Raw genomic sequence first — 26,416 nt, forward strand, 5'->3', positions numbered from 1 at the left:
AGTAATATGTTAATTATAATAAAGTTGATAGTAGTAGAAATAATAACAGTAATAATAATGTTAATAACAATAGTAATAATACTGTTAAAATAGTAGTAGTAATGTTAATCATAGTAGTAATATGTTAATGATAGTAATAGTAATAATAATGTTAAAATAGTAGTGGTAATGTTAATCATAGTAGTAATATGTTAATTGTAATAAAGTTGATAGTAGCAGAAATAATAACAGCAATAATGTTAATAACAGTAGTAATAATACTATCAAAATAGTAGTAGTAATGTTAATCATAGTAGTAATAATTTAATATAATAAAGTTGATAGTAGTAGTAATAATAACAGTAGCAATACTGTTAATAACAATAGTAAAAATACTGTTAAAATAGTAGTAGTAATAATAACAGCAATAATACTGTTAATAACAGTAATAGTAACAGTAATAATACTGTTAATAACAATAGTAATAATACTGTTAAAATAGTAGTAATAATATTAATCATAGTAGTAATATGTTAATTATAATAAAGTTGATAGTAATAATAACAATAATACTGTTAATAACAGTAATAATAACAGTAATAATAATGTTAATAATTTGCCATAATACTGTTAAAATAGTAGTAATGTTAATTGTAGTAGTAATATGTTAATTCTAATAAAGTTTATAGTGGTAATAATAACAGTAATAATACTGTTAATAACATTAGTAATAATAACTAATAATAACGTTAATAACTATAGTCATAATACTGTTAAAATAGTAGTAGTAATGTTAATCATAGTAGTAATATGTTAATTATAATAAAGTTGATAGTAGTAGTAATAACAATAGTAATAATAACATTAAATAGTAGTAGTAATGTTAATTGTAGTAGTAATGTTAATATAATAAAGTTGATAGCAGTAGTAATAACAGTAATAATACTGTTAAAATAGTAGTAGTAGTAATGTTAATCATAGTAGTAATGTTAATTATAAAAAAGTTGATAGTAGTAGTAATAATAGTAATAATAATGTTAAAAACAATAGTAATAATATTGTTAAAATAGTAGTAGTAATGTTAATCGTAGTAGTAATATGTTAATTATAATAAAGGTGATAGTAGTAGTAATAATAACCGTAATAATGTTAAAATAGTAGTAGTAATGTTAATTGTAGTAGTAATATGTTAATTATAATAAAGGTGATAGTAGTAGTAATAATAACCGTAATAATGTTAAAATAGTAGTAGTAATGTTAATTGTAGTAGTAATATGTTAATTATAATAAAGTTGATAGTAGTAATAATAACAGTAATAACACTGCTAAAATAGTAGTAATGTTAATCGTACTAACATAATAAAGTTGATAGAAGTAATAACAGTAATAATACTGCTAAAATAGTAGTAGTAATGTTAATCATACTAGTAATGTTAATTATAATAAAGTTGATAGTAGTAATAACAGTAATAATAATGTTAACAATAGTAATAATATTGTTAAAATTGTAGTAGTGTTAATCGTAGTAATAATATGTTAATTATAATAGTTGGTAACAGTATTAATAACAGTAATAATGTTAATAATAGTAATCATAATGCTGTTAATAGTAATAAAATGTTAATAATAATGTTAATAGTTAGTTAATAATTACAATATTAGTGCTAGTAGCAGTAATAATGATAATAATAGTAGAATAAGCTGCAGGCCCCCACTGAACACCGACAATCAGCCTCAACCACCGATTTGGTTGCCTGGTTTTATTGTCTGACCTGGAGGCACTTTAATAAATCCTTAACACCCTCCCGACACGTGTCACGACGTTCAGACGAGCGGGTGGGAGGGCTCTGAAACTCCTAACAGCCCCGCCCGGCTTGGTGTGCATGGGCCGGGCTCTGATTGGCTGGCCTTCCTGGCGCAGGAGCCAATCAGCGCCGCGGGATCCGGTTCCGCGTTGAGAGCGTCTGCGCTGAGTCAGGGGAGGGAGGCGGGACTCGAACCCAGGCCCCGAGCAGCAACGCCGTCCCCATGGCCTCCTACTTCGAGGAGCACGACTGCGAGCCCGGGTCGGGGCCGCCCTCGGAGCAGATGCACCGCCAGGCCCTGCTGGAGCTGGCCAGGTGGGCTGAGAGAGTGTCACCCCCGCCCAGTGGGTTGGCAGGGAGGGAGGAAGGGGGATTCGAACCCAGGGCCTCAGGGGGAATAATAGTATAGTATTAATAATAATATAGAGTGAAGGCAGATAGTCCCCATTTGCTCTCTGAGGCTGAGAGAGTGTGACCCTTGCCCAATGGGTTTGCATGGCTGTAAGACAGAGGATTTGAATCCAAGGCTATAGAGGGAATAATAATAATAATAATAATAATAATAATAATAATAATAATAATAATAATAATAATAATAATAATAATAATAGGAGCAAGCCATCAGAACAAATGCAATTAAGGCCAAGATTGAAAAATCAGCTGATGACCCAAAATGCAGACTGTGCAAGGAAACAGATGAAACCATTGATCATCTCCTCAGCTGCTGTAAGAAAATTGCACAGACAGACTACAAACAGAGGCAGAACTATGTGGCCCAAATGATTCATTGGAACTTATGCCTCAAGTACCACCTCCCAGCAGCAAAGAACTGGCGGGATCACAAACCTGCAAAAGTATTGGAGAATGAGCACGCAAAGATACTGTGGGACTTCCGAATCCAGACTGACAAAGTTCTGGAACACAACACACCAGACATCACAGTTGTGGAAAAGAACAAGGTTTGGATCATTGATGTTGCCATCCCAGGTGACAGTCGCATAGATGAAAAACAACAGGAAAAACTCAGCCGCTATCAGGACCTCAAGATTGAACTTCAAAGACTCTGGCAGAAACCAGTACAGGTGGTCCCGGTGGTGATGGGCACACTGGGTGCCGTGCCAAAAGATCTCAGCCGGCATTTGGAAACAATAGACATTGACAAAATCACCATCTGCCAACTGCAAAAGGCCACCCTACTGGGATCTGCACACATCATCAGAAAATACATCACACAGTCCTAGACACTTGGGAAGTGTTTGACTTGTGATTTTGCGAAACGAAATCCAGCATATCTATCTTGTTTGCTGTGCCATACAACGTCGTTGTGTTGATAATAATAATAATAATATAAATAATAATATTAAGTGAAAGCAGAGAGACCCCAGTTACTTTCTGAGGTTCAGAGTGTGTGACTCCCACCCAATGGGTTTGCAAGGCTGAAAGAAAGAGGATTTGAACCCAAGGCTATAGAGGGAATAATAATAATAATAATAATAATAATAATAATAATAATAATAATGATTGAAGGCAGATGACCTTTGCCCAATGGGTTTGCATGTCTGTAAGAAAGAGGATTTGAACCCAAGGCTCTAGAGGGAAGAAGAGGAAGAAGAAGAAGAAGAAGAAGAAGAAGAAGAAGAAGAAGAATATATAGGGAAGGCAGATAGTCTCCATTTGTTCTCTGAGGCTGAGAGAGTGTGACTCTTGTCCAATGGATTTGCATGGCTTTAGGAAGGGAGATTCGAATCCAGAGCTACCGAGGGATGATGATGATGATGATGATTATTATTATTATTAGCAATAATAATATAAAGTGAAGACAGACATACTCCAGTTGCTCTCTGAGGCTTTGGGAATAATAATAATAATAATAATAATATAAAGTGAAGGCAGACAGACTCCAGTTGCTCTCTGAGGCTTTGTGAATAATAATAATAATAATAATAATAATAATAATAATAATAATAATAATAATAATGGCAGAAGCGGGTTCCTTACGGTTCTCTGGTTCTAGGTCCCTCTTCAACGGCCTGGAGATCGACCTGGGCTCCTTGGACAGCGGGGACTGGGAGCACCGTCTCCCTCCGCCGGCCGCCAAGAAGGCCGTGGACGACCTCCCTGCGGTGCGGATCACTCCCGCCCAAGCAGGTACAGTACCTTGGGCTTGCCTTGCTCCGTGGCCTTAGACTAAAGAGAAAGGGATGGCGCAAGGATCAGAAAGGAGGAGTGAGCCCTGCATCCTGCAGGGTGGGCTCTGTGTAATAATAATATTTAAGTTCAGTGAATCCAAATATTAAAAGCAGGGGGTTGGGTTGGATGGCCTCTGGGGTTCCCTTCTAACTCTAGCAGAGTATTGACTGCCCTAGAGTCCACTGGCATCTCCTCTGGAGGTTTTCAAGCAGAGGCTGGATGGCCATCTGTCAGGAGGGTTTGGATGGTGTCTTCATGGCAGAAGGAAGGGGGTTGGGTTGGATGGCCTCTGAGGTTCCTTTATTTATTTATTTATTTGCAGTATTTATATTCCGCCCTTCTTACCCCAAAGGAGACTCAGGGCGGATCACATTGTATATACATATAAGGCAAACATTCAATGCCATATACACATAGAACAAAGACGGAAACAGACACAGAGGCAATTTAACCTTCTCCTAAGGGGATGTTCGATTCCAGCCACAGAGGGAGCAGCTGCTTCATCATCCACTGCGACGGCACTTCCTCATTCCAACGGCAGCTGGATGATTTTCATGGAGTCATAAATTAGTTAAATTAGCCTCCCCACTTTATGAGTGGTACCCTTAATTTCCTACTTGATAGATGCAACTATCTTTCGGGTTGCTAGGTTAGCAACGAGCTAATTGTCGGGTGCTCACTCCGCCACGGGCTGGCCTCGAACTCATGGCCTCTTGGTCAGAATGATTTATTGCCGCTGGCTGCTCACCAGCCTGCGCCACACCCCAGAGGCAGGGTAGCCATCTGTCAGGAGGGTTTGGATGGTGTCTTTCTTCATGGCCATCTGTCAGGAGGGTTTGGATGGTGTCTTTCTTCATGGCCATCTGTCGGGAGGGTTTGGATGGTGTCTTTCTTCATGGCCATCTTTCGGGAGGGTTTGGGTTGTGTCTTTCTTCATGGCCATCTGTCAGGAGGGTTTGGATGGTGTCTTTCTTCATGGCCATCTGTCGGGAGGGTTTGGATGGTGTCTTTCTTCATGGCCATCTTTCGGGAGGGTTTGGATGGTGTCTTTCTTCATGGCCATCTGTCGGGAGGGTTTGGATGGTGTCTTTCTTCATGGCCATCTTTCGGGAGGGTTTGGGTTGTGTCTTTCTTCATGGCCATCTGTCAGGAGGGTTTGGATGGTGTCTTTCTTCATGGCCATCTGTCGGGAGGGTTTGGATGGTGTCTTTCTTCATGGCCATCTTTCGGGAGGGTTTGGATGGTGTCTTTCTTCATGGCCATCTGTCAGGAGGGTTTGGATGGTGTCTTTCTTCATGGCCATCTGTCAGGAGGGTTTGGATGGTGTCTTTCTTCATGGCCATCTGTCGGGAGGGTTTGGATGGTGTCTTTCTTCATGGCCATCTTTCGGGAGGGTTTGGATGGTGTCTTTCTTCATGGCCATCTGTCAGGAGGGTTTGGATGGTGTCTTTCTTCATGGCCATCTGTCGGGAGGGTTTGGATGGTGTCTTTCTTCATGGCCATCTTTCGGGAGGGTTTGGGTTGTGTCTTTCTTCATGGCAGAAAGAAGGAGGTTGGGTTGGATGACCTCTGGGGTTCCCTCCCATTTCTATGACGGGTCCAGAGTTCCACAAGGGATCTGTAGGTCACAAAGGTCTAACTAACTCGGTGCCTTTTGCCCTTCCTTTGCTTGCCCAGAGAAAGGCCTGAAGTGCCCTGTCTGCCTCCTGGAGTTCGAGGAGGGTGAAGTGGCCCGCCGGATGCCCTGCCAGCACCTCTTCCATTCGGGATGCCTCCTCCCGTGGCTTGGCAAGGTGTGAGAGACCGGCAGGGGGCTGCGAGGGGGCTTGGAGGGGGAGTGGGGCTGGCTTTCCCCCATGGAGACCTACATCCCTTTCCTCCTCTGTTGTTAGACCAACTCCTGCCCGCTTTGCCGCCATGAGCTGCCCACCGACAACCAGGAATATGAACAGTACAAGAAGGACAAGGTGAGCCGCTTCTCCCTGGAAACTGATGGGGACGACAGGAAAGGAAGGAGATTCCACCTGAACATCAGGAAGAACTTCCTCATTGTGAGAAGGGCTGTTCAGCAGTGGAACTCTCTGCCCTGGGCTGTAGAGGAGGCTTCTTCATTGGAGGCTTTTAAGCAGAGGCTGGATGGCCATCTGTCGGGGGTGCTTTGAATGCGATTTCCTGCTTCTCAGCAGGGGGTTGGACTAGATGGCCCACGAGGTCAAGGGTTTTGATGCCTGCAGATGCATACAAATGGATGGTGACGATGACGAATGGCAGTTTTGTGTAGAGGACACTTGAGGCTGTGATCTGTAGCAGCTTCTGCTGTTGTATGTTCATTCATAACGTTTTTATGACACAGAGGCAAACGATTTTGACCCACCCTTGTATAGAAGTACAGTGTTCCCTCACTTATCACTAAGGTTAGGTTCCACCTGCAATAAGTGAAAATCCGTGAAGTAGGGACGCTATATTTATTTTAATATTTATACATTATTTTAGTAGTTATACACTATTTTAAGTCTTTATCAACCAATTTTGTATTGATAAATCGCCTCCTTCTTCTCCCGTTGCCACTTGGGCCCCTTTTCTCTCCCTTCGGCTTCTCCTTCCTCCTTTCCTTAGTCTGTAAATTGTAACTTTGTATGATTTATAATTGTCTTTCAGAGTTTATTAAAAACCGTGAAACGGCAAATCCACGAAAAGTGAACCGCAAAGTAGTGAGGGAACACTCTAAAGGTTTTCCCATGACATTGAGTCTAGTTGTGTCCGACTCCGGGGGTCGGTGCTCGTCTCCATGACTGCTGTTGCCTTCCTGCCGGAGCGGTACCTATTGATCTACTCACATTTGCATGTTTTCGAACTGCTAGGTTGGCAGAAGCTGGGGCTAACAGGAACTCACTCCACTCCCTGGATTCAAATTGCCAACCTTTCAGGCTTTCCCGTGAACTGATTCCAAGCCAGGCATCACCCCTCCTGTGTCTGTGCCTTTCGTTGTTATTACCGCCGTGTAGTATCCTACATCTCACCCTATTGCAATGCCTTCTTTGCGCTTTGCAGGTGCGGCGGGAGCAGCAGGCCCACCGGCTGGAGTCCCTGCACGGAGCGATGTACACGTGATGGAGGCCTCTCTCTCCTCGTTCTCTTCTCCCTTTGGCTACTGGATCCAGTCTCCTTGTGGCCCATCGGCCCAGTCATTCCCATGGTGCTTGGGTCCAGGACATCTCGCCTTCCGCTGGCAATGCGTCACAAATAAATACTTCCCCGAGTCATTAATGTCGCCTCCCTTAGAGCTTTCCTCCGTCTGCTTTCTCCCTAATTTGGCAAGAATACAACCTTTGGGGATGGTTTGCTTTGTAGCCACTTTTCCTTCCACCATTGGAAGTTGAACGAAAGTTGCTTTGACAAAGGTTTGTCTCCAAACACATTGCTTTAATACCCTTTGCAAAGCATGAAAGCATTTCTCTGGCCTCTAACCTCCCTCTTGTTTGCAATTCTTACACTCCTCCGAACCCTTCCACCGTTGGAAGTGCCAACCCCAGAAAAGAAAGACGTGATTTATTGTGCTGCCCGCAGCTCAAAGAGCCAGGTGGATAGAAGGCAGCAGATTCTGAGGAGGAAATAATAATAATAATAATAATAATAATAATAATAATAATAATAATAATAATAATAATAGTATTTATAGTACTGATATTTATATCCCAGTTTCTCTTTCGAGGCTCAAATGTTCCATCTTGGGCAGCTTAAGGCAACAAGGAACTCACAAACCTAACCTGGAAATAACTGAGAGCAGATAGTAGTAATAGTAGTAGTAGTATTTATAGTACCGGTATTTGAATCCTAGTTTCTCTCTCTCAAGGCTCAAAAGCTCCATCTTGGGCAGCTTAAGGCAACAAGGAACTCACAAACCTAACCTGGAAATAATTGAGAACAGATACTAGTAATAGTGGTACTACTAGTAGTAGTATTTATAGTACCGGTATTTGAATCCCAGTTTCTCTCTTGAGACTCAAAAGCTCCATCTTGGGCAGCTTAAGGCAACAAGGAACTCCCAAAACTAACGTGGAAATTATTGAGGATAGCAGTAGTAGTAGTAGTAGTAATAATAATAGTATTTGTATTTATCTTTCTCTCTCTCAAGGAGACTCAAAGCTCCATCTTGAGCAGCTCAGGGCAAGGAAGCCCCACCAAATCTAACATGAAAATAATAGAGAACAGATACTAATAACTATTATTCCTATTATTATTTTTATCCCGATTTCTCTCTCTCAAAGGGACTCAAAAGTTCCATCTTGGGCACTTTAAGGCAAGGAAGAGAAGAACCCCCAAACTACCAAATCTAACATGGAAATAACAGAGAACATATATTATTATTATTATTATTATTATTAATTATTATTATAATTTGTATTCCACTTTCTCAAGGAGACTCAAAGCCCCATCTTGGGCAGTTTAAGGCAAGGAAGAACCCCGAAACCACCAAATCTATCATGGAAATACTTGAGAATAGATATTATTATTATTATTATTAGTAGTAGTAGTAGTAGTATTTGTATTCCGCTTTCTCTCTTTCAAGGAGACTCGAAGCTTCATCTTGGACAGTTTAAGGCAAGGAAGAACCCCCAAACTACCAAATCTAACATGGAAATAATAGAGAACAGATATTATTATTATTATTAGTAGTAGTAGTAGTAGTAGTAGTAGTAGTATTCAGCTTTCTTTCTTTCAAGGAGACTCAATGCTCCAGCTTGGGCAGTTTAAGGCAAGGAAGAACCCCGAAACCACCAAATCTAACATGGAAATCATAGAGAATAGATATTATTATTAGTAGTAGTATTAGTAGTAGTATTTGTATTCCGCTTTCTCTCTTTCAAGGAGACTCAATGCTCCATCTTGGGCAGTTTAATCAAGGAAGAACCCCAAAATCATGGAAATACTTGAGAATATTTATTATTGTTGTTACTACTACTACTACTACTATTCTGCTTTCTCTCTCTCTCAAGGAGACTCAAAGCTGCAGCTTAAGGCAGGGAAAAGCCCCAAAGCCATCAAATCTAACATTGGAAAGCACAACCCTCTAGAGCTGGACTACAATTCCCATTAACCCCCCAAGCTAAGGAATGCAGTCCAAACTAATGGGAGCCCCCCCAAAGAAAGACACACCAAGGCACTCCTGCTCCAATACAACTCTTTTTATACACATTTTATATATAGCGAGAGATATATAAAAAAGTTTCTAAAAAATACTAAAACATCTCACCCAAACCATCCAGACCGAGGACAAGAGGTGCTCTTTCCTCCTCGGCACCCAAACCGGAGACCTGCCTTGTTTGTGGGACGTCGGCGTATTAAGAAGGTGGCGGTGTCACGTGTCAGATACAAGGAGGTGGAGGGCATAACAATAGCCCCACGGAAGTCCACTCTGGGGCATCTCTGTATCTGGAAGCACCCTGGTTTTGCTTGGCTAAAAGTCAGGCCCAATTGTTATATATACATATAGGCTGTCCCAAAAAAATGTATACACACTTTAAAAGCTGACCGCTCAATTGATGTTTCTTTTTTCCCTTTGGAATTAATAATGGAAGTCATACTAAGCTTTGAACAAAGGATACTCATTTCAAAATGCTCCTGGGAGTGAAAACTCCACATAAGCTTGGCTGGAAAGTGAGCCATTGTGAACAGTTCCATTGGGTTCATTTGAGCCATGGCAACACATCGCACTGGTTGAGCTTTGAAACTTTACTAACCTGTCTGCACTTCACACTTAAACTGAATTTCCTTTGTTCAAAGCTTAGCCTGGTTTCCATAATTAATTCCAATGGGTTTAACCTGGGGATAAAACATCAATCGAGTTACAAGCATTTAAAGTGTGCATACATTTTTTCGGGACAAACTGTATATCTTGCCATATTACTTCGATACTAAGATGTACTCTTTCCCACAGAACCACATCTAAAAATAGGATGCATCCAAGGATCGCAATTTTCTGCGCTTTGCAAACGGCACATTTTGAACTGCAGTTGTAGATTCATGTAACACAATTCAACTACACTGAACCGCACTGTATGGCAGTGTAGACTTATAATGCAGCTAAACTGCATTGAATGGTAGTGCAGCCTCATATAATACAATTGAACTGCATTGTAGATTCATATAACCCAATTGAACTGCACTGTATGGCAGTGTAGACTCATCGTGCAGCTGAACTGCATTATGTGGCAGTGTAGACTCGTAATGCAAGTGAACTGCATTGTAGATTCATATGCAATTGAACTGCACTGAATGCATTATATGAGTGTAGACTCATAATGAAGCTGAACTGCACCGAATGGTAGTGCAGCCTCATATAATGCAAGTGAACTGCATTGTAGATTCATATAATGCAATTAAACTGCATTATATGGCATTGTAGACTCATAATGCAAGTGAACTGCACTGTAGATTCATATAATGCAATTGAACTGCATTATATGGCAATGTAAACTCATATAATGCAGCTGAACTGCACTGAATGGTAGTGCAGCCTCATAGAATGCAAGTGAACTGCATTGTAGATTCATATAATGCAATTGAACTGTATTATACGGCACTATAGACTCATATAATGCAAGTGAACTGCATTGTAGATTCATATAATGCAACTGAACTGCACTATATGGCATTGTAGACTCATCTAATGCATTGCAACTGCAATGTAGACTCATAATGCAATTGAACTGCATCGTATGGCAATGTGGCTTCATGCAGCTGAATTGCATTGTAGACTCAACGCAACTTTACTGCACTATGTGGCAGTGTAGACTCATAATGCAAGTGAGCTGCACTGTAGAGTCGTATAATGCAATTGAACTGCATTATATGGCAGTGTAGACTCTTAATGCAAGTGAGCTGCACTGTAGAGTCATATACTGCAATTGAACTGCATTATATGGCAATGTTGACTCATCTAATGCAAGTGAACTGCATCGTATGGCAATGTAGCTTCATGCAGCTGAACTGCATTGTAGACTCAATGCAGCTTTACTGCACTATGTGGCAGTGTAGACTCATAATGCAAGTTAACTGTACTGTAGTCATATAATGCAATTGAACTGCATTATATGGCAGTGCAGACTCTTAATGCAAGTGAACTGCACTGTAGAGTCATATAATGCAAGTGAACTGTGCTGAACTGCATTGTATGGCAGTGCAGACTCATATAACGCAATTGAACTGCACTGTATGGCAGTGCGGACTCATATGCAGCGGAACTGCATTGTATGGCAGTGTGGACTCCTATAATGCAGTTCAGTGCAGCTAAACCGCATTATAATGCTGTGCAGGTGGGATCTTAGAATCGAAGAAATATGAGATATATATATATATATATATATATGTATTGGGATGCCCCTTTGTTTGCTGATGTTCTGCTGGCTGGCTCTGAGAAAGGGGCCAAGGTGGGGCCCGGCAGTGAGAGGCCACCCTTCCCCTTGAGGGGACACCCGTCCCGCATCCTGTATCCCATGGGGAGCATTGGGAAGGGGAGAGGCTCCCTTTGGCACTGGCGCACTGGGCCCTGCACTTCCGTGGTGCCGAAACCGTACCTCAGAGGGCAAGGCTGCGCACCGCGTGGCAAGCGTCCACTCATGGACAAGAGGGTCCAACGGCCTCGAAAGGAGGACGAAGACCAGGGCAGAACCCTTTTGGTACAAAATTAAAAGCAGGGGAGGAAAGAGGGAGGGAGGGGGGGCAAAGGTGCTTCTCTCTTCCCCCATTGGGGGAAACTCCCTCCGTCCAGATGTCCGTCTTGTCCCCGCTCAGATCATGGCGATGCTCTCGGGGTTGCAGTTGAGGTGCGTGGAGGTGCTGCTGCTGCCGGGGGATTTGCACCCGCGGCCGTGGGCCTGCTGCAGGGCGGCCACCAGGGTCTCGGTGGAGACGGAGCCGAACTCGTAGGTGAAGGTGCCGTAGAAGACCAGGATGTCGATGACGAAGACCCACTCGCAGATGGCCGCCAGGTGCTGCAAGACAAAGCTCTCGTGGATGAAGAAGATGCCGCCTGGGAGGAGGAGGAGGAGGAGGAAGAGGAGGAGGAAGACCACGTCAAGGAAAAGAACCCTCAATAGGACCACCGAGAGCCCATCCAACCCTTCCCGACAGATGGCCAACTGGCCTCTACATCATCACCATCATCATCATAACTCTAGAACTATAGAATCCTAGAAATGGAAGGGATCCCCAAAGGCCATCCAGTCCAACGCCTTTCTTTCCAGGCAGGAAAACAATTGAAGCCCTCCAGGCAGATGGCCATCCAGCTTCCTAATAATAATAATCATCATCATCATCATCATCCCCCCATAGGTGCCAGTACAAGAAAACCGCACTACAAACTAGAGTTAACAGCTGGCACAAACAACATTGTATGGGAAGTTCCTTGACAAAATTAACGGAAAAGCTGATCAGGAGAAGACCTGGCTCTGGCTCACGAATGGGAACCTGAAGGAGACAGAAGGCCTGATCCTTGCAGCCCAGGAGCAAGCCATCAGGACAAAGGCAATTAAGGCCAAGATCGAAAAATCAGCAGATGACCCAAAATGCAGACTGTGCAAGGAAACCGACGAAACCATGGATCATATCCTCAGCTGCTGTAAGAAAATCGCACAGACAGACTACAAACAGAGGCACAACTATGTGGCCCAAATGATCCATTGGAACTTATGCCTCAAGTACCACCTCCCAGCAATAAAGAACTGGTGGGATCACAAACCTGCAAAAGTATTGGAAAATGAGCACACAAAGATATTGTGGGACTTCTAAATCCAGACTGACAAAGTTCTGTAACACAACACACCAGACATCACAGTTGTGGAAAAGAAAAAGGTCTGGATCATTGATGTTGCCATCCCAGGTGTTGTTTTGATGAAAAACAACAGGAAAAACTCAGCCACTATCAGGACCTCAAGATTGAATTTCAAAGACTCTGGCAGAAACCAGTGCAGGTGGTCCCGATGGTGATGGGCACACTGGGTGCCGTGCCAAAAGATCTCAGCCGGGATTTGGAAACAATAGACATGGACAAAATTACGATCTGCCAACTGCAAAAGGCCACCTTATTGGGATCTGCACGCGTCATCCGAAAATCCATCACAGTTCTAGACACTTGGGAAGTGTTCGTCTTGTGATTTTGTGAAACAAAATCCAGCATACCTATCTTGTTTGCTGTGTCATATAATAATAATAATAATAATCATCATCATCCGAAAATACATCACACAATCCTAGACTTTTATAGATTTTATACATTAAAATCTATAAAAGTCTAGGACTTTTAATATTTTATAGATTAAAATAAATGTAATAATAATTAATAGAGTAAAATAATAAATGTAACAATAGCAATAATAATAGAGAAAAATAATAAATATACCATATATACTTGAGTATAAGCCGACCTGAATATAAGCCCACCAGGACCCTCACCCGAGCATAAGCTGAGGAGGTTTTTTTTCAGTTCTAAAAAAGGGCTGAAAAACTAGGCTTATACTTGAGTATATACAGTAATTCTATTGATGCAACCTAGAAACACGTTGGCTTTTGAGATGATGGATCTAGTCCAGACATGGGTCTCTTCTCCCATGCTGTTGAACATAAAGAAGGATACTGAGGACGAGGGAGATTAAGGCCACGGTGGTGAGGAAGACACGGAGGTGTGCCATCCAGAAGTCCAGGGCGGAGGCGGCGGTGTGGTAGGAGAGGACGCACTGGAGGCAGACAAAGAGCAGCCCGGCCGGGAAGGCAACCCCGGCCCCGATGTAGTGAAGAGATTTGGCATAGTCCACCTGGAAGCAGAAGCAGAGAGTCACCGTTGGAAGACCATCCAGTCCAATCCACTTCTTTCTGCCATGCAGGAAAAGCATGATCAAAGCACTCCTGACAGATGGCCATCCAGCCTCTGATTAAAAGCGTCCAAGGAAGGAGTTTCCACCAGACTCTGAGGCAAAGAGTTCCACTGTTGAACAGTTCTTCCTCATGTTCAGGCGAATGACCAGGAGTATAAAGCATTAAAACATTATGTAATGAAGTACGAATTTTTGGTATACATATGTTATGTTTAATTGTGGGTTTGTGTTTCTCAGCACTCAGAGGCTGGTTGCCATGGAGAAGTGGGTGGAGCCAACTGCCGTTTTGCTGAAGAAGTGCAGTTTTTTTAAAAAAAGAGGGTCGGTCTGTGCTCTGATGAGGCACAGGGAAGATTGATCCTGGTTGAGGGGATCAAGGGAGACTCAATTGGTCATTTTGAGTCAGTTTAAAATAAGTTTGGTGAATTATTTGGCATAATCTGTGTCCTGGTAGGGAACAGAGAGTCTGTGATAGCTTATCACAGGGGTGACTGTGGTATAAAAGTGGCTGAGGAATTGGGTTTAACTACCTTAAATAACAGAAGTAATATTTTAGAGAGTTGATTCATCTTATTCAAGTATTGTAACTGTTATTCAGAATACCTCTACGTGAGAAACAATACTGTAACCACTAAGCTCTGTGCCTGAATAAACCTGTTCTTGTTTTTCCAACATCGAAGCCTCGGTTATATATATTCTGTACCAAGTACGCTACCATCTAAAGTGAATGAAAAGAAGAAAGAAGTAAAAGGTCTCCTCTCTGAGTCGTTCGGTGGTTGCATCTTTCCACATTGGTGGCAGTCATAATAATTAGCCCTTTACTGATTGGTGGCAGGCATTAATTAAGATCCTTTACAACTTGGTGGCAGTAATAATTAGATTCCCACTTGCCTGAAAGAGCCTCTGTTGTAATTAAGCATTCTTCACACATTACAATCACAGGTTTTTTTTTTTAAAAAAAGTGTTAACATTAAGATCAATGGGTTGCTCCGGGCGGTATGGCCATGTTCCAGAAGCATTCTCTCCTGACATTTCACCCACATCTATGGCAGGCATCCTCAGAGGTTGTGAGGTCTGTTTGTGTTCACAATGCTCTCTGGATTTAGGTGAACTATAATTCCTATATATCAAGGTGAATTTCTCCTGAGGCAGGCCTCCCTTCCCCTCTTCACCCCCCACTGCCCTACGTTTAGCCCACCTGGAAGTTGCCCACCATGACCAGGCCGGCAGCGTTGGTGCAGCCCGTGATGAGGGCCGTGGTGTTCACCCAGGAGCTGTGGCTCTGCTCGACCAGCTGTCCATAGCGCAGGAAGCAGATCATGACCACTGTGGAAGAGGAGGAGAGCGGCACAGGAGAGGCGGAGAGAAGAGGGTCAGCGGAGGAGGAGAGAAAAAGGTACAAACAAATTCAACTTAAGAACAAACCTATAGAACCTATCTTGTTCATAACTTGAGAACTGCATGTACTTTGGAACTATTTTTATTGAAATTCATGTCATTAAAGGTATTGGCGATAGCAACCTTCCAAGCCTTCACTATATATTTGTTAATGTATATATTTGCTAACCTGTATTCTATGTGTATCTTGATTTGCCAGTTTGACGGACCTCTTTGGTATGGAAGGGGTTATAGACATGTAATTGTACTGAGCATGTTCAGACTCAAGACTCCATTTTGTGTTCAGTTGCGGTTTGGACTTCAATGTGATCCGTTCACTTAAGACCTCAGTGGAGGTGGATGCACATAGGAAGGTAACAGCGCTCCATACAGTCATGCCGGCCACATGACCTTGGAGGTGTCTACGGACAACGCCGGCTCTTCGGCTTAGAAATGAAGATGAGCACCAACCCCCAGAGTCAGACATGACTGGACTTAATGTCAGGGGAAACCTTTACTTTATGAGTAAACAAAATATGTTTTTTTTTTCCTCTGAGTGCATATTTTAAACTAATTTTGTAGGCCAAAAACATCTGGGGACTCCAGGCCGAGAACCACTGCTCCAGGGCAATTCTTGGGAATCCTGGAGGTGTTTTGTTGGGTCCAAACCCACAGCAGATCCTAAATGTGCAGACCCAGGCCCAAATCTGTAGCAACAAGATCTCCAAAAAGAACATATTAACTGTCCTTCAACTTTTGACCGGCCGACTTGAAATGTGCTTTGGTGGGAGGATATCCCTTTCCCGCAGTGGGTTTCCTCTTCCCTCCCCTTGAAGGCCTGGGAAACAAACACACTGGAGGACTAATGACTCTCTTGGGTCTTGGGCGGATGATGCCTGAGGAAGGGCAAGCATGAAACCGGTTTGGCCGGATCCGGATTGGGATCGGGAAGGAGGGAGGCCACGGGACGATGCTCTCCATTTGGGGCGGCAGGGAAGCCCGACTTACCCATGAATGCTCCAATGTTCCCAATAAGGCTGAAAAGGCAGCTTTCGGGAGGGTAGGTGCCGCACTTGCTGCAAAGGAAAGAGGGAGAAGTTCTGGTAAACAAGCAAGAAAAGCCCAAAGGCTAGTACAATAATATACAATAATGTATATTATTGTTTTAAACTGTTTATTTATAATGTTTTATACTTATTGTCAATGTATTTGGAGACAATACACTGGAGACAATGTATTTGTTGTTTACATGATTTTAATATATTGCAAGCCCCTTTGGGTCCCGTGAGGGAGATAGTGGGTTATAAATAAAGATATTATTATTATTTTATTTTATGACACAGCAAATAAGATAGATATGCTGGATTTCGTATCACAAAATCAAAAGTCGAACACTTCCCAAGTGTCTAGGACTGTAATAATAATAATAATAATAATAATAATAATAATAATAATAATAATAATAATAGAAACACAACAAGTCCACAGCAGACATTCTGCTGGCTGTTGTATTGAATCACACGTCAGACACTTCTCAAGTGTCTAGGACTATTATTATTATTATTATTATTATTATTATTATTATTATTATTGACACAAAGTCATAGTACGACACAGCAAACGAGATATATATGCTGGATTTCGTATCACAAAATCACAAGTTGAACACTTTCCAGGTGTTTAGGACTGTTTAATAATACTAATAATAATAATAATAATAATAATAATAATAATAATAATAATAATAGTCCTAGACACTTGGGACACTTATTATTACTAGACACTTATTATTATTATTATTATTATTATTATTATTATTATTATTATTGACACAAAGTCATAGTACGACACAGCAAACGAGATATATATGCTGGATTTCGTATCACAAAATCACAAGTTGAACACTTTCCAGGTGTTTAGGACTGTTTAATAATAATAATAATAATAATATTAATAATAGAAACACAACAAGATGAGTCCACAGCAGACACTCTGCTGTCTGTTGTACTGAATCACATGTTGGACACTTCCCAAGTGGCTAGGACTATTATTATTATTATTATTATTATTATTATTATTACTGCTGCTCAGGTCTGAGCAGAGTGAAAAGGTGGAGGAAATGGGGGAATGCCCCCCCCCCAACCCAATACAGATCCAGACCGCAGCAGATATTATTATTATTATTATTATTATTATTATTATTATTATTATTATTATTATTATTATTATTATTATTGCTCAGGCCTGAGCAGAGTGAAAAGGTGGAGGAAATGGGGGATCAGCCCCACAACTCTGATCCAGACTCCAGGAGATATTATTATTGATATTATTATTATTAATATTTGAAACACAACAAGATGAGTCCACAGCAGACACTCTGCTGGCTGTTGAATTGGATCACACGCCCCAAGTATCTAGGATCCAGACCCCAGCAGATATTATTATTATCATCATCATCATCATCATCATCATCATCATCATCATCATCGCAAATACAATGTTCCTTCACCTGATCAAAGGGACGTCTTCCAGGGTGCAGCAGCTTTTGGGGTAGCCATGTTTGGCAGGGTCACCGGCACAGGACTCATTGTAGGACCTGCAACAGATGGGAGAGATCAGCAGGAAGCGGGAGAGGAGAAATGCCCAGGCTCGGCCCAAAAGGACTCTATTCTGTGCGAAGGACTCGCTCACCAGTTCTCAACGGGGCAGACGTGGTGGTTCATCACCGCCATGGCATACCTGCAAATGGGACGAGTGGCACATACTGAAAACAACAAGGCTACGGACTCCAGAACAAACCAACCAGCCCAGACATCTCTGAACTGTTAGAAATAACCATCCTCCCAAGCCTATCACTATTTGTTTGTTAATATATATATTTGCTAACCTGTATTCTATGTGTATGTTGATTTGCCAGTTTAACTGTACCGCTTTGGTGTGGGAGGGGTTATAAACATGTGATCGTACTGAGCATGTTCAGACTCAGGACTCCATTTTGTATTCAGTCTGCTTACCACCTCATTGGAGGCGGATGTGTTTGCTTTACACCTCAGTGGAGGTGGATGCATGTTGCCCTTTGGACTTCAGTAGAGAAATATGACTTACAGACTGCAGTGAGTACAACTATACCTAAACACTATGGACAATTGATTAAGAATGACACCTTGTGTACTCAACACAGAGAAGCTACATCCTATCTATAACTGAACGTTAATAAGGAATGTGCCTGTATGGTGAATTAATACAAGATGGGTCTGTAAATCCACCCTGTAAACTCTGGTTCCCAAACTTATTTCTCCTGCTGCCCCCTTTCCAGAAAAAATATTACTCAGCGTCCCCTGGAAAGGTGGGCGTGGCTTGGAGGAGTGGGCGTGGCTCCTGCTCAAGAGGGCGGGGCTGAGCCTCTCTCCTAGTCCAAGATGCAGGGCTGGGGCCACAAATGAGCAGCCAGGACTGGGATGGGCGGAGTTACAAGCTCTGAGTCAGGGCTGAGCTTCTATCCCTGTCCTGCGGCGCCTACCAGGACACAGGGGGTGGGGCTAGAGGAGGGGGCGGGGCCTCTTCCCAAGTGCCTGATGGGGCTGAACCTCTATAACCCGCCCCCGTGTTCTAACTAGCGCCTCAGGGGAGGTATACACAGGCTCAGCCCTGTCTCACACTCTTGCGAAGAGGCCCCGCCCCCACCCCTAGCCCCGCCCTTTAGTCCTAAAGGCCTCTCAAGAGAGGTATAGAGGCCCAGACCTGTCTCGGCTCTTGGAAGGAGGCCCCGCCCCCACCCCTAGCCCCGCCCTTTAGTCCTAAAAGGCCTCTCAGGAGAGGTATAGAGGCTCAGCCATGTCTCAGGCTCTTGGAAGGAGGCCCCGCCCCCACCCCAGCCCCGCCCTTTAGTCCTAAAAGGCCTCTCAGGAGAGGTATAGAGGCTCAGCCCTGTCTCATGCTCTTGGAAGGAGGCCGTGCCCCCACCTCTAGCCCCGCCCTTTAGTCCTAAAAGGCCTCTCAGGAGAGGTATAGAGGCTCAGACCTGTCTCGGGCTCTTGGAAGGAGGCCCCGCCCCCACCCCTAGCCCCGCCCTTTAGTCCTAAAAGGCCTCTCAAGAGAGGTATAGAGGCTCAGCCCTGTCTCAGGCTCTTGGAAGGAGGCCGTGCCCCCACCTCTAGCCCCGCCCTTTAGTCCTAAAAGGCCTCTCAGGAGAGGTATAGAGGCTCAGACCTGTCTCGGCTCTTGGAAGGAGGCCCCGCCCCCACCCCTAGCCCCGCCCTTTAGTCCTAAAAGGCCTCTCAGGAGAGGTATAGAGGCTCAGCCCTGTCTCAGGCTCTTGGAAGGAGGCCCCGCCCCCACCCCTAGCCCCGCCCTTTAGTCCTAAAAGGCCTCTCAGGAGAAGTATAGAGACTCAGCCCTGTCTCGGGCTCTTGGAAGGAGGCCCCGCCCCCACCCCTAGCCCCGCCCTTTAGTCCTAAAAGGCCTCTCAGGAGAGGTATAGAGGCTCAGCCCTGTCTCAGGCTCTTGGAAGGAGGCCCCGCCTCGTTCCCTAGCTTCGGCCTCTGTGTCCCAACAAGAGCCTCAGGAGAGGTATAGATGCTCAGCCCTGTCTCGGGCTCTTGGAAGGAGGCACCGCCTCGTTCCCTAGCTCCGCTCTCTGTGTCCCAACAAGAGCCTCAGGAGAGGAAGATGCTCAGCCCTGTCTTGGGCACTTGGGAACAAGCCACGCCCACTCCTCTAGCTCCACCCCCTGTGTGTCCTAACAGGCACCTCAGATGCTCAGCCCTGTCTCTGGCACTTGGGAAGAGGCCTCTCCCCTCCCCTGGCCCTGCCGCCATATCCTAGTAGGTGCCATCACCGCCTCCCTGGATTGCTGCAGCGTCCACCAGGGGGCGGTAGCGCCCACTTTAGGAATCCCTGGTCTACATCAATGCTTCAGACTCCTGCTACTTCCATGCCCACCCTCCCTCCCTTCCTTCCTCCCAAATCCCAATAGGAAGGCAAAGGGTCTCTTACACGATCCATATCCCTGTGATTGAGAAGGCAGAGAGGCTAATGGGGAGGACGATCCACGCTGTCATTAGTGAGTGGAGGTCCACAGCGTCCACCGTGTGGGGAGGGGAGACTGAGAGTGGGAGGGGGTGGGAAGGGGAAGGGAGGGGGAGGAGAGGGGAGGAGGGGGGGAGGAAGGGAGGGGAGGAAAGGGGGTGTGGCTACGACGCAAAGCCTCCTCCCCAGGGAACCATCCGACAGCAGCTCCTGCAAGAGAAGAGGCACAAACAAAAAGGGTCAGTTGCTCCGTGACTTGTATAGGTAGACCATGACTTGTATACGTAGACCTCTATGCGGAGACAGAAAAAATCCTGAGGAACTGGCCTGCTGCCTTGTTTTTGCCTATGTTTCCTAGATCTATGCCACTCAAAGGCATTTTGCTTCCTCTCTGCAAGGAGAAGTCACTTTTACCGTCTCCCCTAAAACTATTTAGTTGTTCGCAGGTCATCCCAGAGTTATAAACATCCGACTTACAAACAACTCACAGTCAAGAACAGGGCTGAGACAACAGAGAGTGAGAGAAATCTACCCTTCAGTAAGAAAGGAAATCCATTCCTGGAAGAGTTATTATCATGGGGGAAAAGGGTCTCCACTGAAGCTTTAGTACTAATCCTTGTTTCCACAACAAGTCAAATTTTCCAAAAATAAAAAATTAAAAAATACACACACGGACCAATGTTATCTCTTCCTTAAGAGGCTTCTTTGCAGTAAAATAGTATGGTTGAACTGTTTACAAAACAAAGTTTTCACAACACAAACAAAGTTCTTTATACAGTAGAGCAGGGGTCCCCAAACTAAGGCCCGGGGGCCGGATGCGGCCCTCCAAGGTCATTTACCTGGCCCCCGCCCTCAGTTTTATAATATAATATTTTTATATCAGTTTTAATAATGAAATATATTGTATATACATATAATATTGATAATAATATTATGGTATACAATATAATACTAATAGTAATACCATATAATAATATTAATTATATGTTATATATTACATATTATATAATAGTATAGTGGTATAGTTCAGTATAGTAATATATAATGCTATGCTAATAATATAATATATTGTATGTACATACAGCTGCTCTGAGTCCCCTTTGGGGTGAGAAGGGCGGGATATAAATGCAGTAAATAAATGCAGTAAATAAATAATTAATTTTAGACTTAGGCTCAGTCAAAGTCTGAAATGACTTGAAGGCACACAACAACAACAATACTAATTAACTTGACTATCTCATTGGCCAGTAGCAGGCCCACACTTTCCATTGAAATCCTGATAGGTTTATGTTGGTTAAAATTGTTTTCATTTTTAAATATTGTATTGTTTTTTCATTGTTGTTGTTGTTGCACTACAAATAAGACATGTGCAGTATGCATAGGAATTTGTTTTGGTTTTTTTCAAATGATAATTCGGCCCCTCAACAGTCTGAAGAATTGTGGACCGGCCCTCTGCTTCAAACGTTTGGGGACCCCTGCAGTAGAGTCTCGCATATCCAACATAAACGGGTCGGCAGAACCGTGGATAAGTGAATATCTTGGATAATAAGGAGGGATTAAGGAAAAGCCTATTAAACATCAAATTAGGTTATGATTTTACAAATTAAGCACCAAAACATCATGTTATACAATAAATTTGACAGAAAAAGTAGTTCAATACGCGGTAACGTAATGTAGTAATTACTGTATTTATGAATTTAGCACCAAAATATCGCAATGTGTTGAAAACATTGACTACAAAAACATTGATTACTAAAAGGCCGACTGCGTTGGATAATACAGTTCGTTGGATAAGTGGAGGTTGGATAAGTGAGACTCTACTGTACTTTCCTTGGCTCCCCTCCTCCGGTCTTATGGTATAAAAGTGTGGAAATGAAATAAAATGTATGACCAAAATACCTCTTCTCCAAGCTTGCCCTTTGTCAACAACGGACCCTTGTTTCCCTCGAAGGTGACAGGATGGCCAGCAACTGTGATCGCAAGGCCTTTTCCCTTCTGAAGCCTTCTTGTGAGCAGAAAAGCAGGCTAGGCACCACCCGATAAACAAAACCAGCCTCCAGGCCCCAAAAGATTGTCCAATTCGGTTCGTGTCCCGCACGAAGACTCCTTGTAGAAGGAGAGCCCAATGTGTTTCCCAGGAGATCGACGCTCCCGGGCATCACAAAGCGCATCGTCCCCAAAAACCAGCTTCCAAAAACCAGTTTTGCTGGAATGCGGCCAATCCGCCAGAGCAAACACCAGAGCCTTGGAGCCGTTTGGTCCGACTTGGGTCTGTGGTGGGGCTTCTTATCTCTGAAGGGGATAGTAAAAGTAAAGGTTTCCACTGACGTTAAGTCCAGTCATGTCCGACTCTGGGGGTTGGTGCTCATCTCCATTTCTAAGCCGAAGAGCCGGCGTTGTCCGTAGACACCTCCAAGGTCACGTGGCCGGCATGACTGCATGGAGCGCCGTTACCTTCCCGCCAGAGTGGTACCTATTGATCTACTCACACTGGCATGTTTTCGAACTGCTAGGTTGGCAGGAGCTGGAGCTAACAGCGGGCGCTCAGTCCGCTCCCCGAATTTGAACCTGGGACCTTTCGGTCTGCAAGTTCAGCAGCTCAGCGCTTTAACACACTGAGCCACCGAAGGGGATAAGTCTGCCTATCTATACTATAGAGCAGGGGTCCCCAAACTAAGGCCCGGGGGTCACATGCGGCCCATTGAAGCCTTTTATTTGGCCCCCGCGGTGGCAGTGGCTCCTTTCCAAAAGCCTTCCAAAGCTTTGTTTGTTTATAATGGTATTTTAATTAATATTTAATTAATAATTAATTATTAAGGGGTGCTTTGCAAGTGCTTTTGGTGCACAAAGGCAGAGGAGGTTGGACTAAATGGCCCAAGGGGTCTCTTCCAATCCTCTTTTTTATTATTATTATTATTATTATTATTATTATTATTATTATTGACACAAAGTCAGCATAACACAGCAAACGAGAGATATATTTTGAATTTCGTATCACAAAATCACAAGTTGAACACTTCCCAAGTGTTTAGGACTGTGTGATGTATTATTATTACAGTAGAGTCTCACTTATCCAGCATTCTGGATTATCCAACGCATTTTTGTAGTCAATGTTTTCAATGCATTGTGATATTTTGGTGCTAAATTCGTAAATACAGTAATTACTACATAGCATTACTGCATATTGAACTACGTTTTCTGTCAAATTTGTTGTATAACATGATGTTTTGGTGCTTAATTTGTAAAATCATAACCTATTTTGATGTTTGATAGGCTTTTTCTTAATCTCGCCTTATTATCCAACATATTCGCTTATCCAACATTCTGCCGGCCCGTTTATGTTGGATAAGTGAGACTCTACTGTATATCGTGTTACAATATAATATTATGAATATTATGTGTATATACAATATGTCATAATTATTATATATTATTGTTACTGGAACACGGTTATACAGTCCCAAAAACTGATATTGTGGGATTTTCTGCCTTGATATTCTGGGTCCTACGGCTGTGTGGAAGGGCCCTGGGGATGCCAGCCACAGATGCAGGCGAAATGTCAGGAGAGAATGCTACTAGAATATGCTCATACATTTCCAAAAGCTCACAGCAACCCAATGGGATATATTTTGTTTGCGAGTCAAGTAGAGCCTCCTTGTTTTCTAACAGAGGCAGGCTGGTCCTCTGTTGGGAGGGCTTGGATGGCACCTTCCTTCGTGACTGAATAGGGTTAGACTGGATGGCCTTTGGGGTTCCCCTTCCAGCAATAGGATTCCATGCCGGGCCTTCTTTCTTTCCTTCCTTCCTTGCTTCCTTCCCTCCCTCCTTCAAGGGCCTTACCGTTCCTCTTTCCTTTCTTCCTTCCTTCTTTCCTCTTCCTTTTCCTCCCTTCTTTCCTTCTTTCCTCGGCGAAGAAGGGCCAGGCCAAGCCGGCCTCGCCCTGCCCGCTCTTCCTCCTCCTTGGCGCCAGGGGGGCGGGGCCACGACAGCAAGGAGCCTCGGCGCGGGGGGCGGGGCCTGCGCCGGAAGCCCGCGCGCGGGGGCCGACGGGGAATGTAGTCCCGCAGCTCTCCTGCAACCGGATCCGGCTTCCTGGAGTTGCACTCTTTTGCAGTCTCTCTCTATTTGAGCACAGGCAGGTGTTTGGGACTGCAACGCCCACAATTCCCAACAGCCTGACAATAATAGTATCAATGCCCAGCTGTCAACACAAAATGTGTTTCATAGACATCATAATAGCAGCAGCAGCAGCAGTAATAATAATAATAATAATAATGGTATGCAGCTTTCAATACAAAATGAATGTGTTTCATAGACATCATAATGGTAGTAGTAATAGTAGTAGTAATAATAATAATAATGGTATGCAGCTTCCAACACAAAATGAATGTTTTCATAGACATCATAATACTGTAGTATAATAATAATAATAATAATGGCATGCAGCTTCCAACACAAAATAAATGTTTTCATAGATATCATAATACTGTAGTATAATAATAATAATAATAATGGCATGCAGCTTCCAACACAAAATGAATGTGTTTCATAAACATAATAGTAGTACAGTACTAGTAGTAGTAATAATAATAATAATAATAATAATAATAATAATAATAATTGTATACAGCTTCCAACATAAAATGAATGTGTTTGATAGACATAATAGTAGTAGTATTAGTAGTAATAATAATAATGGTATGCAGCTTCCAACACAAAATGATTGTGTTTCATAGACATAATAGTAGTAGTAGTAGTAGTAATAATAATAATGGTATGCAGCTTCCAACACAAAATGAATGTTTCATAGACATAATAGTAGTAGATTTGTAGTAATAATGATATGTAGCTTCCAACACAAAATGAGTGTGTTTCATAGACATAGTAGTACTTGTAGTAGTAATAGTAATAATAATAATAATAATAATAATAATAATAATAATGGTATGCAGCTTCCAACACAAAATGAATGTGTTTCATAGACATCATAATGGTGGTGGTGGTGGTAGTAGTAGTAATAATAATAATAATAATAATAATAATGGTTTGCAGCTTCCAACACAAAATGAGTATTTCATTGACATCATAGTAGTAGTAGTAGTAATTATGATATGCAGCTTCCAACACAAAATGAATGTTTCATAGACATCATAGTAGTAGTAGTAGTAGTAGTAGTAATGGTATGCAGCTTCTAACACAAAATGAATGTGTTTCATAAACATAATAGTAGAACTAGTAATAATAATAATAATATGCAGCTTCCAACACAAAATGAATGTTTCATAGACATCATAATAGTAGTAGTAATAATAATAATGATATGCAGCTTCCAACACAAAATGAATGTGTTTTATAGACATAACAGTAGTGGTAATAATAATAATAATAATAATAATAATGGTATGCAGCTTCCAACACAAAATTAATGTGTTTCATAGACATAATAATAATGATGATATTAATGATGATGATGATGATGATGATGATGATGGTACCCAGCTCTCAACACCAAAAGCTTGCATTCCATAGATACCCAATACACCCAGACTGAAGATGAAATGATATTCAGTTTGGGTGCATTGGGTGTCTATGGAATAAATGCATTTTGTGTTGAGCACTGGGTATTATTATTATTATTACTACTACTATTATGTCTAGTGTTTTAAATAACGTTGAGCCTGAAACCAACTTTGCCTACATGGCACTCTCTGGAAACCCAGGTGCCACTCTCTCAGCCGTATTTATTATTAGTGTTTTGGGATGCCGGGAAAGAGATGCACAGTCCTCAGGCAATGGACGATGAGAAGGCACTGAGTTACACTGAAGTTATGTTTGAACATGGAACGGCCCTCAGGTTACGTATGTAAGCACATTAAAGTATGTGAACTTGCGCAAGAGAGAAGAGTGGGAAATATACAGAGGCTGGGTGTGTTTCCAGCACTTGAGAAAGATTTCTGGAGGAGAAGCTCACGGCGTGTGACGGAACCTCTCTACGAACAATCGGCTCCTTGTCAGGAAGGCCTCTAAGGAGCTCCTGGAAAAAAACAGAGAAAAGAGGAGAAAGGCCTCCGGAACTCCACTTTGAACATTCAAAACGTCAAGCTTCCAATTTAGGAGATTATAAAATGTCACAGGGAGTATTTTGGCACCGAAAGCCTAAAGCAA

The 26,416-nt window shown here is 42.7% G+C and overlaps 2 protein-coding genes across 2 annotated transcripts; one reads left to right on the top strand and one right to left on the bottom strand.

Moving 5' to 3' along the window:
- Positions 1-1,918: 1,918 nt before the first annotated feature.
- On the top strand, positions 1,919-7,241 carry rnf181 (ring finger protein 181). Its single transcript, XM_062961113.1, has 5 exons — positions 1,919-2,099; positions 3,799-3,932; positions 5,652-5,767; positions 5,867-5,941; positions 7,026-7,241. Exons 1-5 carry the CDS (start codon positions 2,008-2,010, stop codon positions 7,083-7,085), a joined length of 477 nt encoding a protein of 158 aa, XP_062817183.1. The 5' UTR covers positions 1,919-2,007; the 3' UTR covers positions 7,086-7,241.
- A 1,904-nt stretch (positions 7,242-9,145) lies between these two features.
- On the bottom strand, positions 9,146-24,249 carry tmem150a (transmembrane protein 150A). Its single transcript, XM_003228224.4, has 8 exons — positions 24,092-24,249; positions 20,219-20,461; positions 17,915-17,962; positions 17,733-17,819; positions 16,232-16,299; positions 15,045-15,172; positions 13,609-13,786; positions 9,146-12,006 (listed from the first exon to the last, which is right to left on the bottom strand). Exons 2-8 carry the CDS (start codon positions 20,281-20,283, stop codon positions 11,765-11,767), a joined length of 816 nt encoding a protein of 271 aa, XP_003228272.1. The 5' UTR covers positions 20,284-20,461; positions 24,092-24,249; the 3' UTR covers positions 9,146-11,764.
- Positions 24,250-26,416: the final 2,167 nt, after the last annotated feature.

Source organism: Anolis carolinensis, unplaced genomic scaffold (genome assembly GCF_035594765.1).
Source record: "Anolis carolinensis isolate JA03-04 unplaced genomic scaffold, rAnoCar3.1.pri scaffold_8, whole genome shotgun sequence".
Taxonomy (NCBI): Eukaryota; Metazoa; Chordata; class Lepidosauria; order Squamata; family Dactyloidae; genus Anolis; species Anolis carolinensis.